Consider the following 17,595-nt stretch of genomic DNA (forward strand, 5'->3'; position numbering starts at 1 on the left):
TGTGTTTTACACAATTGTAACGGTGAGTTAAAAGTTTGGGTCCCGGCTGGTGGTACCAGTGGGTGAGAGCAAAGCTTTTAGGATGGAAGAACCTAGTGGAAGAAAGTAGGTCATGAGGAAATGCCCTTGAAAGGGACACTTGCTTCTCAGCCGCCTTGCAGGGAGTGGCTTTGCTCTCCCTCCATGCTTGCACTATGATGACAGGATACGATGATACGCTGCCTCCAGCCAGCAGTGCCAACCACAGACTGAATCCCTGAAGCTGAGCCAGTCCCTTTTTGCTTTCTGCTCAGTGACCAGCATTGTCCTCATCCTGGATTGGAACCCATTTCACATGGTACCCACCTGCCAGGAGTCCTGAGAGCCCAGGCAGAGGCATGGAACTGGGTTAGAGTTAGTAGGCCCTTGAGCCAGCTTCTAGCTTAAATGCCAATTCCAGCAAAAGAAAATGTTGTGCTATGTTTGGTATTAATGTGCTTGTTGTCTTTAACATTTTTAAGCAACGTGGGAAACTTCAAACTTAGACCTCCCTGATTCTGTATAGTACCTTTCTTCTCCCACCTTGATGCTATTGGCCCTTCCCTTCTTTGGTCAGTAATAGCTTGTTCAGCCAGTCTGAGTTTTCACTGGGGCTTTATGCTACCTGTGTCCTAATCTTAAAGCTGCTGGGGTCGGGATGGGTTTGGAGGGCAAGTGAGACTAACATTCAGGAAGCATGTATCGGCTTGCATCCTTTCCTGAGACAGTAACCGGCAGTAGGCACCAGAAAGGCAGAGTGATGGTCAGATGATCAGATGGCAGGAAGGATGTCAGGAGGATTGTAGAGTGGGAGACAATGGGTGCATCTCACCTTGTGTTTCTCTCCAAAATGACTGAAGTAGGTGTTTTTATACCTGTATTAGCTTAGGCATCTGATATCCCAGAACAAGCAACAGCTGTGTTACGCTGTCTGAAACACATTTGATACAGGATGGGTCTGCGGTCTGCTGTCTAGTAGATGGCTTTTGAGGCCACCTTCAAAGGATACATGGAAAATAGAAACAGCTTGATAAAGGTCTACGTAGGAGCAGAACCCACCATGGTGTGTATCAGACACTACTTGTTACCCACTCGGGGTGATAGGGCCTTGACACAAGCTAGGTACTGAAGGACAGATTACCGTAGAAATGACTGTCTGCAAGGAATCCACATCCCAGAGAGGGCGGGCAGAGAAGCAACGACAGTAAGAAAAGTAGCTTCTAAAACAGTGTATATTTTTCTAAATGGCAGCTGCTATGAAACAGTGGGAGTCTGAATTCATGAAGGCCCCTACGAGGGCATTCAAATCCGTTGCTTTTCCTAAGAAACATGGTTACAGTAGGTGAAAACATATTTAAGGTTAAAAAATAAGGATTTCAGTGTTCATTCTCTTAAAAGCACCATGTTATGCTCCTGCACAGGAGCCAGGAGCCTTAGAAGACGTTATCTCTAAAAACTGTTGGGGAGCTGAAGAGATGGCTCAGTCAATTAAGTGCTTGCCAGGCAAGCGTGAGGACCTGAGTTCTAGCCCCAGTACCCACATTTGAAAAGCGGGGCTTGTGGCATGTACTTGTAATCTCTGCACTGAGGAGGTGGAGACAGGATCTCTGATGCTCCCTGGACAGCCAGCTTAGGCTTAATTGACAAACTCCAGGTCCCAGGAAAAGTCCCTGTCTTGGAAAACAGTGGATGGCTTCAGAAGATTGACACCTAAGGGTGACTTTGGCCTTCGCACACAGGTGTATGTACACCTATACACATAGGAAACCCCACTCATAAACTATGTTGTAAAAGCTCACTATTAACTGGGCTCTTTTGTATCTTGACAGGTATCAGCAATGGCTGAAGATGGCAGTGAGGAGATCATGTTTATCTGTAAGTGACCCACAGACCTGTGTGGGACAGGCGCGATGCTGTAGAGCATAGACGAGATTGACACTTCTGTCTGCAGAGTTATATCCACGCTCTGTTTGTATAGCATAGACATGCATCTCTTCTGAGGCTGCAGTTTGCTGACTTGCTTTGAGAGCCTGGGTGTTACCTGTCTGCTGCACTGCTGTGGCCTCAGGTGACTTCTCTTAAGGACTCCCATTAGGGGCACATGACTCAGTGATCCTTAACTCAAAAAACTCACCCAAAGGTTTAGAAAGAATGAAGGCTATAAGATTTAGTATAATGTGTTATTACTATCCTAAATCCTGATCTTCCTAACCATGGAGATGATGTCTGAGGTTTGAAAGTACCATAGACTGGTACTCTTGAAAAGGGCCTTTTGCTTGGGATTCTGTGCTTTCAGGAGCACTAAGAGTTGACTTGAGACAGGCCTCCTCCAACTGCTGTACCCTTGCTAGTCTTTGTATCAGCACACATGTCTCAGGAACTCCATTGCATTAGGGTCCCTTTTTTCCATTTTTGTGGTCTTTGGGTTTCCCTTTCCCTGGACATTGTCCCCTCTGACACTCAGTGTCTGTTTGCAGGGTGTGAAGACTGCAGCCAGTACCATGACTCAGAGTGTCCTGAACTGGGACCTGTGGTCATGGTCAAAGACTCCTTTGTGCTGAGCAGGGCAAGGTGAGTGAGTACCAAAGCTACCACAGCAGCCCTGTCTATGAAGACGGGCTCTCTGCCTGTTTGCTTGCTGTGGCCAGAGTGCAGAGACCCCATTTATCTCAAAGCTTGAGAGCCAAAGTGAGAGACTGTATGTGTGGGAGTGGTACATCCCTCAGGGAGCTGGGCACTTTCCCACTGGGGTGAGATCTAAGAGTTTCAAAGCATGAAGGTGTGTTTCTTTGATGTAGTCAGGACCCTCGGGATCTGGGCTGTGCCAGCCTGGATTTCATCAGTTTATGTACGAGCAAAAGTGGCCAAGCTTGCCAGATGGTAGTGGTACATACACGTCTTTAATCTCAAAACTCAGGAGCCGGTACATACACGTCTTTAATCTCAAAACTCAGGAGCCAGAAGCAGGTGGATCTCTGTGAGTTTGAGCCCAGCTTGGTCTACAGAGCAAGTTCTAGGATAGCCAGGGCTACACAGAGAATCTCTGTCTCAAAAAAGGGGGGAGGGTGGGGGGAGCTGCATAGGCTGCCATGTAGTAGCCACTTAGACTTAGAACAAATGTTACATTTCTGGACCTCAGTAGCCTGAGACATGGAGAACTTAAGTTACCCCTATGAGGCTCTGATGGTGCCTGATTCGGGCTGATGCTAAACTGATATGCTCGGTATCTTATTATTGTTTCTAGAAATCTCCCAACTGGTCCCTACCCCTGTTTATTTATCTTTATTTGTGACTTATGTTTTGAAATAGCTTTGCCCAAAGTAGAGAGCTGATCAGCTCTTTTTTGGGATGGAGGTACCAACTGGCCATCGAAGTCTAGCTGAAGACATTAGGTGCACAGCCTTGGTCATAGACTCTTCCTAGCCCAGCCTCTGCTCATCTCCAAGGGCGATGGTCTACCTCTGCTTCTGGATGTGTCTCCCACTGGCCTAAGCCCCCCCACCCATGCTGAGGTCCTAACTCCATGACCTCTTTTTTTTCCATCATTTTCTTTGACCTTCTAGTCTAGTTAATAAAGCCACATCCTCAAAGGGTAATATTCAGTTTACCCAGACCAGAGTCCCTTTGCTGGTCTTCAGTGTGTACAAAACTCTTCACCTTGCTCTATGCCCTCTTTTTTTCCCTTCCTCCACATTCTCTACATACAGTCTTGAAGGCCATAACTTTGTCAGATTCAGTTCTTGTTCCTTAGCACTCACACTAGGAATGTGGGGCCGGCATTGTTGTGTGGAGATTTAAATGTGTCCCTCAGTACATGGGCTCTGGGTCCTCACAAGCCTAGGCCAGTCCTGTTCCCATCTATAGGAGAGCTTAAATTTTGTTTCCTGACAAAGTGCATCTTGGAAGCATGATGGTCTGTAAGGGGGCTTGTAAGCAGTGCATTGCTCTGGCCAATGGCAGGGGCTCTTTGAGACTCCTTCTGTTTCCAGGTCCTCCCTCCCCTCTAACCTGGAGATCAGGCGCCTGGATGATGGGGCTGAAGGTGTGTTTGCAGTGACCCAGCTAGTCAAGCGCACACAATTTGGTCCGTTTGAGTCCAGGAGGGTTGCCAAGTGGGAGAAAGAATCTGCATTTCCTCTGAAGGTAAAAGCTGCAGGGGCAGGGGCTTCAGGGCCCCTTTAGAATCTGGGGCTGGATGACTTCTGGTGGGAGTGGGGTGAGGGCTGCTGAGTCACATAGATTTGTAAGTGCTGGATTATTCTTTCCTTCGCTTCAGCGTGCTTTACATTACAGAGCTTCAGCGTGCTTTACATTACAGAGCGTGAGGGTTAAGGCAGTACCTACTAACTTGTAGGTCTTTAGGGAGTACATTTAAGAGCAGACAGGAGTGACCCCATGCTGATGTAACTCCTCTCCTCCCCCAGCAGGTGCTGTGGCTGCAGCACAGCCAGCGATGGTCTCTGTAGCTTCCTGCACCGGTGTGGCAATCTCACTTACATGTGTGAGTTGCACGAAGCTCTCAGAGACCGAGTGACAGCATGGGGCTTGGTGGCTGCACAGAGCACATCTGGCTGAGGGAGAACGGGTATTTCCAACTTAGATATAACACCAAGAAAACCAAAGTGGATGTCAGTTACAAGAATGGCTGAGGATCTGAAGTGAACCCCGGGAAGCCTTCTGAGGAGGCTTAGACATGGGGCAAGCCTTTGGAAATAGTTGGGACATAAACAAGTGAGGCTGAGCTGTTCCTCAGCAACCCTGGGGACAGTGTGCTTCAGTTTGAGACCTGGAAGAGGCAGCCACCAGTCGTAGGTGTTGTAGCCTCAAGAGTTTGGCACTCTTTGGATATTTGAGCTTATGGGACAGATTTCAGCCGACCAGGAAAGACAGATGCCTGATGACAGGCATTTACAGGAGGAGAAGTGTAAGGAAAGCAGAAAGAAAGGGTCTGTGGTAAGAAATATTATGAAAGGCCTAAATCTGAGGCCAGAAAGGCAGGTGGCTTAGTGTCTTCTCTCTGCAGGTTATGGGTAAACACTAATGCCGGCACATGGCTAGAGAAGGTCCTCTATGCCTGTTAGACTTCCTTCCACCTCCTCGATTCTAAGTTATTTTCAGGTATTAACTTGTCCTCATCTCTGATACTCATCTTGAGTATGTCTCAAGGGAAGCCCTGTGTCCCTGAGAGGAGGGTGGAAATGTGCTTTCCACACCCACTAGGGGTCACTGGGCACCTGGTGTACTTCTGAGAGCCTCCCACAGATAAGGATCTTTTCAGGAGAGGCTTGGCAGCAGGCGGGGGTCCCTGAGGAAACAGTCATCATCCCACAGAGAACAGACCCTATGCCTATGCTAACTCAAACCTAAAGATCCTAAAGGCTCTCCCTGCCCTGCCCTCAGTTAACCCTGAAGCTTTAGTGGTGCTCTGCAGACTGGGGGCAGCTCGCCTAGTCTGAAGGACTCTGTTGATGTCGTGCTTGGGGCAGAACCAGGAGAAGAATTTCACTATCTGAGTACCCGCCTGAGCCATGGGGGTCCTGTTTCCAATAAAGCTGAGAGGAGAGCTCTTCGTTGTTATGTTGGATAGGAGACCTCAGGACCTCCATGATGTCTAGAGAGGAGAACTCAAGATTCCCTTGACTCCTGTATAGGAGGGGAGCTCAGGGTCTTCTTGACTCCTGGACAGGAGAGCTCACATTCCCCTTGACACCTGCACAGGAGGAGAGCTTGGGTGTCTTACTGTCCACCTGGCTCACAAATAGTCCTTATATATGCCAATGATGAGGGACCTGTTGCATGTCTTCGACTTTCTCTTTCTTGAGACCACCTTGACCCACCTAAGACACAGTCTTTCTCTGACCCCCGGCCATGGTAATCAGCTTGTCAACAGGTCTTATCAGAAGCAGTGTGATCTCCCCCATGGTCCCATGCCACATTGATAGACTGGTGGGTAACCAGCCTGTGGCCCTCCCCTCAGGTATTTCAGAAGGACGGGCATCCTGTATGCTTCGACACTTCCAATGAGGATGACTGCAACTGGATGATGCTAGTGCGACCAGCACTGGAGCCTGGGCACCAGAACCTGACAGCCTACCAGCATGGCAGTGACGTGTATTTCACCACCTCAAAGGACATTCCTGCAGGCACTGAACTGCGTGTGTGGTATGCTGCCTTTTATGCCAAGAAGATGGACAAGCCCATGCTAAAACAGGCCTGCTCCAGTGTTCAGGGTAAATCCTGTTTCCTCTCTAGGGCTGGGCCTCTTGCCAGAGACACCAATGAAGTTGCTGGGTCAACAGCTGGGACAGGGGAGGTGAGGTGAAACCAATGCAGTGCTTGTCATCATGCCTGAGCATATGGAGTGACAATCAGTGCCCGCCAAATCTTAGGACTCTTGCTGGTGACAGATAGTGCCTTTCTGCCTTAACGCGATTTGAGGCACTTGAGTATGATACAGGCTAGTGCTTGCTATGGTCGCAGGGTTCCCACAGTAGCCCATCCCTTGATGCTGTGAGGAATGTTTGTTTCTGTGAGTACAAAGGCCCAGGGACAAGCCAAATCATGGTGTAAAAGATGAGGCCCAGGACAGGCTGCGAGACGGTGTAGAACCAGTGGTTCTCAACCTTCCTAGTGCTGCGACCCCTTCATACAGTTCCTCATGTTGTGCTGACCCCCAGCCATAAGTTATTTTGTTGCTACTTCATATCAGTAATTTTGCTGCTGTTAACAATCATAATGCAAATATCTGTTTTCTGATGGTCTTAGGTGACCCTGTGAAAGGGTTGTTGGACCCTCAAAGGGGGTTGTGACCCACCGGTTGAGAGCCACTGGTGTAGCAGATGAGGGAGCCAGGGCCAGGCCAAGTGACAGTATAGAAGGTGAGGCGAGGGAACAGGCTGCATCACAATGCAGAAGGTGAGGAAACCAGGACTGGAGCAGCAGATCTGGCTCTGTGCTGTTAGTGTGCCAGTGCTGCTACTGTACCCCTCTTCAAGTCTGGTTCATGAGCATGTATGTGTGTGTGTGCCTATGCAACAGTGTGGTATGTCTAGACAAATGCCTTGGTGTGTGCATTTGGTTGTTCTAACCTGAAGGATGCATGATATGAATAGATGTGCAGGTCCCTTCATGTGTGTGCAGATGTGTGTGCAGATGTACAGATGTGTGCATATGTCAGGACATTTGCAGATACACAGTGTGCACAGTTTGTATGCATATAGATGTATAGATCTGTGGATGTGTTAGAGTGTATGGATCCACGGGAGTTACATGTTATGTACGTATGTACAGGCATGCAGGAGTATGCATGTTTGTACAGATGCACAGGTGTATATGTGTTAGGTGTGTATGGATCCATAGAAATACATGTGTGTTAGTGTATGTATCATCATGCAGGGATGTACATGTATATACAGATGTACAGGCGCGTACCTATGTTGGTGTATGTATGTTTATAGGGTTGTGCCTGTGTCTGCTCAGATGTACACACATGTGCATACACTTGTATGAATAAACAGATATATAGGATTGTGCATCTGTATACATGTGCAGAATTGTGTTTGTGTATGTCTCGATGCATATGCACACAGAAATGTACTTCTTTGTGGAGGGATTATTTGAAGTTCAGGATCTTCCTGGAGAAGTGGGTCACAGTAGTGTAGTAGAATCAATTTTTGTTTATCTCCGACTAGCTTACAAATAAATGAGACTCAGACTATGGTTATTTTATTTGGCTTTGACAGTTACTGAGGGTCACCCCTAAGCTACTTTTCTAACTGCTGGCCTGACTACCTCCCCAGCAGTGTACCCCAAATACTTGCTGTTTCTCCTGGCCACGTGCTCATGTTACCTCTCCTCTCGTGGCGCCTTCTCTTCTCTCCTCCTCATTCTCTGCCTCCTTCTTCTGCCTCCTGCTCCTACCTGCTCAACCAGGTAACTCAGAAATCTTCCTGTCTCTAATCTCTCACATAATTGGTGGTTGTCATTTTTATTTAAATTAAGGAATAAAGTTTGCACAACAAAAACTGGTACATATGAGAATTCACTCGTAGGCCTAGACCTTCTGGTATAGAATTCAGCATTATAGATCATATAACAGACCACACCTCAACACTGGAGCTGCAGTACTTGCCCTGTTCTGCCTTTGTCCCAGGCATCTCCCAGGGTAGCAGCCTTGCTCATTATTGTCATGAAGAGTTTCATCATTAAAGTTGGGACAGTGGCTCTGCTTCTGTCCAGATATAGCGACCTCTCATGAAAATGGTTTCTTTCTATGCCAAACTTTGAAACTTTGAGGAATGGAAGAGGCTGGTACATGTCCTGGAGCCAGCCTCATAAAGCAGCATAAAACAGGAAGCCAGCAGGCACAGATGTGGCTTCTCCCAGCTCTAGAACCTAGAATTAGTTCACTATGTCTTGGGGCAGATAGCAGGCAAGCAGGTACTTGTAAGTGGTGCAGGTCATTGGCTGTTGTCGATCAGGTGGCTAGCTGGAGTCTCTGTATCTTTCTACCTCTGGGGCGCTTGCCTAGTCATCTCAGGCTGGATGCTGCTGGCGTATGTTCTCCTGGGCTCCCCACTGGCTGTCTAAGTCAACTTACACACCATCTGCCTCCACACCATCTACCTCCCTGGCCACCCATCTGCCCTTTCCCTAAGTCCCTCTATGGCACACCCACAAAGCTTGGGCTATGAACTGGATACATCCCCCCCAGCATAAGCCAGGCATTGCAGCCCTCCTTGTCCACATCACAAAAGCCCACAGAGAGCAAGGCCTATGAAGAGAAGTGAGAGGCATGTAGAAATCAGTACCAACTGATTCTAGTTCCCTGGTTGGACCTGAGAGGGATGGACTTTGCATTCTGCTTAGCCCTGGACCTTGTTTATGTACCAGACAGTTTGCCACCCCAAGGTGGAGTGGACAAGTCTTGTGGACATCACATTGTCCTTACCCTAGGTGGGAAGGACCCCAGGCTATACTGTAGCCCAGGCTTTATGATGGGCATCTTTATTACACAAGTCAGTTTGTAGATGTCTAGAATCAGGTCCTAAATAGGATGGTCTCCAACTTCCAGTGGTTACATGTAATGTTTTTTAGCTTGGAGGTTTGTTTTATTTTGTTTTACTTTATGGTAGCATGAGTGATGAGCATTTGGTAGGAAATCGTTACTGTAAGCTTTGGTCTTCCCTCAGCCTGTGGTGAACAGCAGCTGCACCTCTCAGTAACTACATGACCACTAGGAGAACAGCCCATAGTACTTGCTGTCACAGCTGAGGGTCAGCAGGCTTGGTATTTTCACTGAACAGGAGCTTTATTAGGCAGTGTTGTGAGTTGAGGAACATCTGCTTAAAAAAAAAAATCCAAATTTCATCCTGCCATAGCTGTGATGTTCAACAGAAATAAAAAAAAATGAAGACTAAATTGTCTTGGATTCCTTGTCCCGGCTGTGGACTGTATTCTGGGTACGTGTTTCTCTGAGCCCACATTAAGAGCGGCTTGCTTGCTTTCCTCCCAAGGGCCTGAACAGGTGGGTGGAGTGGGAAACATGAACTCAGAATCACCCTTCTAATGAGAGAGACAGAAGGTAACATCTTCTAGTCTCTTTTTTTTTTTTTTTTTTTTGGTTTTTCGAGACAGGGTTTCTCTGTGTAGCCCTGGCTGTCCTGGAACTCTGTAGACCAGGCTAGCCTCGAACTCTCGAACCCAGAAATCCGCCTGCCTCTGCCTCCCAAGTGCTGGGATTAAAGGCGTGCGCCACCACCGCCCGGCGGTAACATCTTCTAGTCTCTGGTAAGCCATGTCACGCCCACATTCTGGCCACCCTGGTTCTCTCTGCTTCTGGCTTTGAGACGGGTGTCTTGTAGTTTTCAAGGCATTTACCATGCATGCTTTCAGCTGAGCTCATTATGTTGAGGAGCTGTCAACAGGCGTCTGCAAGTGTGTGACTCTTACCACAGACTCCTGCGGAACAGCCCGTCTTCCCTTCCCTCCTGCTTTCATCCTTGGTGACCCTCTGTCCTAAGCCAAATTGCTGTGTGTCCTGCTGGACTTTTCACAGTTGGTATGTGCCTACCCTCCTGTTACTTAGCTTTGACCTATGCACACACCTAAAGCCCTGTGTTCATAACTAAAGCCCTATGCTCACACCTAAAGCCCTGCTTCTTACGCTGTCAGGGCTGCTGTGGTCTCTGACCGTATCATGTTGGACTGAGACATTTTCATATATTCAGAAATGTCAGTTGGCAGTTAAGGGTTCATCTGCTGGCTATTGATTTTTTTTTTCATTAAAATTCCTACCTTATAAAGTTATCTTTTGCAAATCTTGTGTCGTCGTGACCACATGGTTCTTCCAATGAGAAGTCTTCACTCAGTGCCATAGTAGCAGATGTTCACAAATTCTCATGTGATATTTATAGGAGATGGTGGGTTGCTTAGATGAAGGGAATCCCAGTCCATTGACCCAAGGGCTCCTTTTAAAAACTATTTTGTGTGTGTTTATGTGTGTGCTCACACATGCCCATGTGTGTGCAAGTGTGCATGCATACACCATGGCACACATGTGAAGGCCAGAAGTATAACTTGTGGGATTTGGTTCTCTTCATCATATGAGTCCCATTGAACTCAGCTGTTTGGAGTTGGTGGCAAGTCCTTTTCTTGCCGAGCCCTTGCTGGACACCAAGGGCTCCTTTTTTGAATTCCTACTTGGGAACCTCTGTATGTTGGAGAACCTGAATGGATGTAGGAATTTGGCTCTTATTTCTGTTTATTCTCAATTTCCTGGGAGTCCCTAACCAGCAGATTTCTAAAAACGGACAAAGAAGAGTTGAGACACTAAGTGGGACGTTCTGGATTCAGTTCCCACTTTATTACCTTGTCCATCTTTTATTACCTTGTCCATCTTTGATCTCAGTCTGGCAGCTTCCACATTGCATATCTTTTCCCCTTGCAATAGTGGTCTGCATCCTTGTTTCTATTCATTGTTCTTAGCACTACTTTGGAATGCAGAGAGTTGGGATGTGTTTTTTCCGGGTGCATGGTGGGTATATAGCTGCAGATCTGGAAGGCTGTCGAGACTCCAGACCTTCCTCCAAGTGGCCTCTGGAGTATTAATTAAGCTGCTTGGTGATGGGTCTGGATATGACATGCAGGAACGGCAGCTTTGGGCTGGCCCCACAGAAAAACTTACTAGATGAGATCCTGAGGCATGCCCAGGGTAGGTGCCAGGAGAGCACCTGTGACATCTTGAAAAGGAACCTGCAGTCCCCATCTGCATAGCCAGGGTCAGTTCGTGTACCTAGAGCCCCCATCTTTGTCCCTCTTCCTCAGGTGTGTCATCATTGGATGGCTAAAGGCACTGCCTAGGCAGCAACCACTTGCCCCAGTTGGAGATTTTAAAAAACTGAGCAGTTAGAGCCTACTCCTGCTTAGGTACCAGGCCTCATGGCCAGACAACAGTTACAAGACACAACCCTGATCATAAAAAAAAACAAAAAAAAAAAAACCCTCTGTGGGATATGTTGGACCAGGATCACAGCCATTCCAGGTTCAGGAGCACTGTGAGATGGCTGTTGTTGGTCCCACCATACCGTTATATGAGCCACTGAAGATTTAAATGAGGAATCGTGTGCGTGTGTTGTGTGTGTGTGTGTGTGTGTGTGTGTGTGTGTGTGTTGCTACAGGTAGAATAAAGGTAAAGCATTCTACCTCATACCCCACATTTTAAAAAACTTTTTTGAGACAGGGCTTCACTGTGTTCCAGGCTGTCCTTGAACTTGTTCTGTGACCACGGTGGGTCTTAGATTTCCATTCTTGTTGTCCAGCCTACTAAGCAGTTGGTATTACAAGTCTATACAACCAGGCCTAGCTCAAGTGTAGCTCCTGGAGGCTTTTCTCTTAGGGAATTTGAAGGACTCTGGTCCCACGGGGCTGGTGACTGGAAGGGGCCACATTTCTGCTTCTGGTGACAGGGCTCACCCTGTGGTAGTAGCAGGGATACCATATCTACTCAGCTTCCTCATCTGTGAAATGGGGATGAACTTGATCATTGTGTGTGAAACTGAGGATAGTGCCTAGAATACAGTTGCTCATGAGTCTGTGGGCATCTCCATCCTTTTCAAATCACCTAGGGGACAGGCTGTTCTCTGCTCTAGTGGCTAACCTTTCTGACTGTCTTGCAGCTGCAGGCACCCCTGAGCCCAGTGTCCCTGTGGAGCCTGAGCGTGGCCAGTGGGTGTGTAAGGTGTGCTCCAACACCTTCCTGGAGCTTCAGCTCCTGAACGGTAAGGTAAAAGTGGCAAATGGGGTCTTTCCAAGGAGTGCAGAGCTTTTTCATTCATGTTGGCACATCCCCAAGGTTGTCAGGATGTCCTAGTCTTTGTATTGTCTGCCCCATGGCCCACAATGAGCTGCTGCTCAGACCTCCTCTGTGCAACCATATGGCCTGGGCATGTGGGATATTCACTCCAGCCTCAGTCTGTTTATCCAGAAAATGGCTATCATGGCTGTATGGACTGTTGTGAGACTCACTGAGTCAGTGCAAGTATATGGTGTGACCCTCCCTACTGTCCTGCTGACCAGGCTCTGGATATGGTGGACACAAGCAAGGACCAGAAACAGTGACTTGCCTCTTGAGGTCTTGCCTGGTGTCTGTATCTGACAGTCTCCCTCTGTCTGTCTTCAGGGCATCCTGTTACCTCTGCTTCCCTTACTAATTGAAGGTGGCCAGAGAAAAATTGACTCCATCCTTTATTCCACAGTATCCTCGGAACCTCTCTGCTGGGCAGTTGAGAAAGATGCCAGTCACATAAATTAGAAAGAAGCTAGGTGTGAAAGCTGTGACCTTTATCACATAATGAACATGCTTGGTGGCCAAACTGCAAAGGAGCCACTGATTTGCAACTTCAAGGATATGACAATGACAGCTAGGTTCTGCTCTTGCAGCCTGAGCAAGTCAGTGATTGGAATACTCTGGGATCTATGAGAAGGTTCTTTCTAGACAGAGTTTAGCAACAGAAATGCAAATGTGAACATTTCTAGGAAAAAGCTTGATCACTAGGCAGGGCTTGTTCATCTCCTAAGGACAGTGGATGTCTTTTCCCGTGTTCCTGGACTATCTGCCTAATCTTGTCCTTTAACACTTTTGTTCTTTTGCCCAGGAAAATCACCTGTGTTCATCACAGATGGGAGCAATGAACAGCTGCCAGTTTCTTCCTCCTCTTCCTCCTCCTTTTTACTTAACGTTTTGTGTGATTGAGTGTTTTGCATGCATGCCTGTCTATGTACCACATGTGTGCAGTGCCCATGGAGGCCAGAAGAGGGCACTAGATCCCCTGGAACTGGAGTTACAGAGGGTTGTAAGCTGTCATGTAGGTGCTGAGACATGAACCATGGTCTTTGGAAGCTCAGCAAGAACTTGCTTTAAGCCACTGAGGCATCCCTCCAGCCCCATCTGCTGTTGCTTCTAGGTTTCTTAAGAGTGCTGAACTTGTGAAAGAGCATATCCCCTAGAATGAGGGCAAAGCCCATCTGTGGAAATCACAGGGTACAGGGACATCACACAAGATATGGTCACTCAACCCTGATCAAGAAAAGCTATTTGATCTGTTGGGTAATTTATTGGGTAGTTGGTGACTAATTATAGATAAAGAAAAAAACCTCCCTTCACTTTGGTAGTAGAGCTAGGCCAGTATTCCTAGATGCCGGTTCAACTGAGACCTCTTACCATGTGCTTGCACTGACACAGTGAGTCTCACATAGTCTGTACAGCCATGATGGCCATTTTCTGGATAAACAGATTGAGGCTGGAGTGAATAGCCCACATGCCCAGGCAATATGGTTGCATATGCTGGAGCCACATTCAATGCAGGCATTGCCTAACCTCTGCTACTAGGGGGTGATAGGCTCTTCTTTCTCCTGAAATCCTTGCCTAGGTGTCTGTTGGGTAACCTGATAGTTGAGGACCTAGGTGCAGAGCTGGTCAGAGGAAGAGTAGAGAGCTGAGTCTCTGGGAATCTGGGCTGCAGGGCAGAAAGACCTTTTGTTTCCTTTAGACTGGCTTTGAAGACATCCCAGAGCCAAATGGCATGGCTATAGTACACAGATCTATGGAGAACAGGCTTCATTGGGTCATACTTTGTCAAGTAGGAGAATGTGAATCCATGATCCCCCATCTTAGCCATAATCACACTGGGCCTGAAGCTGCCCTCTGCAGAACCTTGTCTGAGAGGCTTACCTCAAGTGGGAAGGTGTTGCTTTGTTGTTTAGGCTCCAGCCTATGGTGTCTGCCTTCTTTGTGGTCAGCTAACGTCAAAACCAGATGAGTCTTTTGAACATGAACACATTTCATGCATTTATTCATGAACACACATGACTGTGAGCAGGTGAGGGTCAGCGTGTGTCTTTTAAAGTCAGACCCACTATGCAGAGCACCAGGAGACCAACTGGACAACATGGGAAACATAGGCTGTTGTTCTTGACCTTTCACCTGATGCTGTCATTTCCTGAGTCCCCTTGGGGAACCTGACTCCAGTCTCAGGAGGCCACTTAGGGATGTCTGATTAAACATGAAGCAATAGTGAATGTACTGGCCTTGGTGCCCTCCTGGAATTCTACTCCATTTAAATGCAAAGACAAAGAAAGGAGAAATGAAGAGCATTGAGCAAGGTTGAAAAGCTGTCAGGGTGTGCTTGCAGCCACATTAACCAAGCAAACATGCCAGAGAAGCCACAGCCAGTAGTGGGACACCCAAGAAACATGTCTGCCCCTGCAGAGCTTGGGGAGTGTCAGGAGTCTGGGAAGAGGGGACAGGGAAGCACAAACTGTCAGCCTGCTTAGAGCCCTGGCCTCCTGGTCTGCCTCAACCCTGCTATGGCCCCACCGAGCCGCATCTCTATTTCCATCTGCATGCTTTTGGACTTGAGACTGGGAACCCTGAGGTACTGAAGACAGGGACTCACAGAGTCAGATGTTGGGATTTGGGCAGTTTCAGACCTCTTCATTTCTTCCTCTTAGAGTGGGCTCAGGCCCCAGATAAGAAGAATTCTCTGTAGAAACCATTGAGGGAGATGAAAGACCCACAAGTAGGAGTGCTTAACCTCTGACCATCTTGCAGAATAAGACTAGGGACTGAGAGAAAACTTAACGTGAATAAGAGACCAAACAACTTGTCTGAGGAATCTGAAAACTGTACCCCTCCCCCACTCAAAAACCTCCAAGCTGGAGTTCTCACTGAGGTGAGAAGATGGCAGCATAGCACTACATCTTTCAGATAAGAGCAGGCCTCTGTTGTAGATGACTGAAAATGAGAGCTGTGGTAGTAGACATAAAATGATGGAAACGTGTCTAAAAACACTGGAGAGTTTTCCATAAGGAGGAACATGTGGAGAATACTAACGATTCAGAGACTGAAGGATGGTCTGAGACTGCAGGTGGCCGGAGTGTTCAGTGGAGAAAGGGAGAGGCAATAAGAATCAATTGGTGGACTCAGTTGGTAGAGTTGTTGCCTAGCATCAGAAGCCCCAGCATCCCCCCCAAAACCAGACATGGTAGCAGATCCCTGTAATCCAAATCTTTAAGAGGCAGAGGCAGGAGGATCATCAGGAGTTTAAAGTTATCTCAACTACATAGTAAGTTTAAGGGCACCCTAAGTTACATGACATCCTGTCTCAGAAACAAACCGAATGACTAACTAGTCAGCAAGGAAATCCTAAAGGATGCAGGTTTATAACCTAGAGGTGCCCAACTGGCCAGCAATGTGATGAATGACAAAGACCCACCTGTGCTATCATGGGACTTAATCATAGGATTTAGAGAGAAACAAACTGTTGGGGGATAAGCCATTAGAAAGAGGAGCACTGTTAGGACAGGAAGGCAGACTTGGCCATTAGTTTCTTCACTGTCAGCAACCTAGTGAAAATATTCAGCAAATCCAGAAATTTCCAAGCAATGTCGAAATCTCATGAGGAGAACCCTGAGTATGCTGGTTGTCACTATCAGACCACTTGATGAAGACATTGTCACCCATACCAACTCTGGATTCCAATGCCCAAATGTGTGACTTTTCAGATCCTAGCACCTCTGTTGAGTTTCACAGTGCTACCTTGCCCAACGCAATATGCATGTTCTCTACATAGACATATGGAAAGGAAGAAAGTCCTTTAGAGAGAGCAGGGGACTCTGGGAAGAACAGGTGCTATAGAAGAAGGAGAAAGGGGAAGGTGGGGAGGGGCCATATGAGGGAGGGACTGGGAGGAGAGGGGTGTGATCGATATAAAGTGAGTAAATAAATTAATGAAAAGAAAGAAGAGAAAGGGGAGAAATTCAGGAGATAACTGTGTTTGGTTGTAATAGAGGAGAGAGGGTACAAACTAGCAGCAGACAGAGAACAATGAATGACTGATGGAAGATAAGGATGCAATTAGCTCCAGGGGAAAAGAATGCTAAGTACAACTGCTTTGTGGTATAACTGTGAATTGATCTTTATGGCCATGGTCTTGTAAACACCAGTTGGCTTACACAGAAGGTGTGATCTGAGTGTGCTGGTGTGATTGGGAGGAGTCCGAGGTCTAAGAAGGGAACATCATGTATAAGAAAGTAGAATCCCCTTATTTTAAGTCGTCAGTAGACACTGCCTAATATAGTCAGGCCTCTTCTTTATCTGTGGCATCCTCATGGCAGCGCTCAAACAGCTGCACAACAAAAAGCTACTCAGAAAATGTGCATCTGTACTGAATTTTACAGGATTTCCTTTTTCTGTCATTATTCCCTGAATGGAGAGTGATAACCATCTGCATAGCATTTTTACTGCATTTTGGTGTTTCGAATGTTAATGTGTATGACATGTGTTGGTTTTCGAAAATACTGTGCCATTTTATGTAAGAGACTAGAGTGTCTTGTGGGTTTTTAGGCTTAGGTTCCTAGAACTATTCTCTGTAAGTCTGGATAGGTGACTGGAAAATGCAGATGATTGAATGAGCAGAGTGAGGCAGGAGACTGATGTTTTTTGTTACGAACCAATTACATAGTTGTACCTTTCTTGTTGAGCCTTTTTACCAATATTGTGAGCCTTTTCAAAGATACAGCTTTGAGCTTCATTTATTTCCTACTGTTTTTTCATTTTTAAAAATTAACTTCTGATGATTTATCATTTCTTTTTGTTCTTTTGAGACAGGGTTTTATGTAGTCCAGGCTGTGCACTTGGTCTGTGGCTCAGGACAACCTTGGCTTCTGCTTCACTTCCTACAAGCATGTGCCTGGCTCCTTTTTATCCTTTTTTTGTTTTTGTTTTGTTCTATTCTCTGCTTTAAATTGAATGCTTCACTCAGTCAGTTTTACCTTTTTTTTTTTAATATAAGCACCAAGGTTTTCCCTAAGAGCCATGCTAGCTTCACAATTGATTCAACATTGCATCTCCAATCTCATGCACACCATAGCATGGTCCAGAAATTCATAAAGCAAAGACTGACAGCTGTATGAGGAGAAATTGCACCATCTCCACTCATGGTAACCAGAGCGGTTAGTAAATCAAACATAAATCACAAGGGCATAGGAAATTTGATGAGCATGGTAGACAGACTTAGT

General features: G+C 46.8%; 1 protein-coding gene across 1 annotated transcript in view; it reads left to right on the forward strand.

The window, feature by feature from the left end:
* Positions 1–1,853: 1,853 nt before the first annotated feature.
* The window catches only part of Prdm15 (PR/SET domain 15), a 46,310-nt gene continuing 30,568 nt past the window's right edge, over positions 1,854–17,595 (forward strand). The window contains exons 1-5 of the mRNA XM_028752543.1: positions 1,854–1,893; positions 2,496–2,589; positions 4,008–4,161; positions 5,996–6,248; positions 12,195–12,296. Of these exons, the coding sequence (XP_028608376.1) occupies positions 1,857–1,893; positions 2,496–2,589; positions 4,008–4,161; positions 5,996–6,248; positions 12,195–12,296 (640 nt within the window). The 5' untranslated portion in view covers positions 1,854–1,856. The remainder of the gene's footprint in view (positions 1,894–2,495; positions 2,590–4,007; positions 4,162–5,995; positions 6,249–12,194; positions 12,297–17,595) is intronic.

Source organism: Grammomys surdaster, unplaced genomic scaffold (assembly GCF_004785775.1).
Source record: "Grammomys surdaster isolate TR1022 unplaced genomic scaffold, NIH_TR_1.0 125925, whole genome shotgun sequence".
NCBI lineage: Eukaryota > Metazoa > Chordata > Mammalia > Rodentia > Muridae > Grammomys > Grammomys surdaster.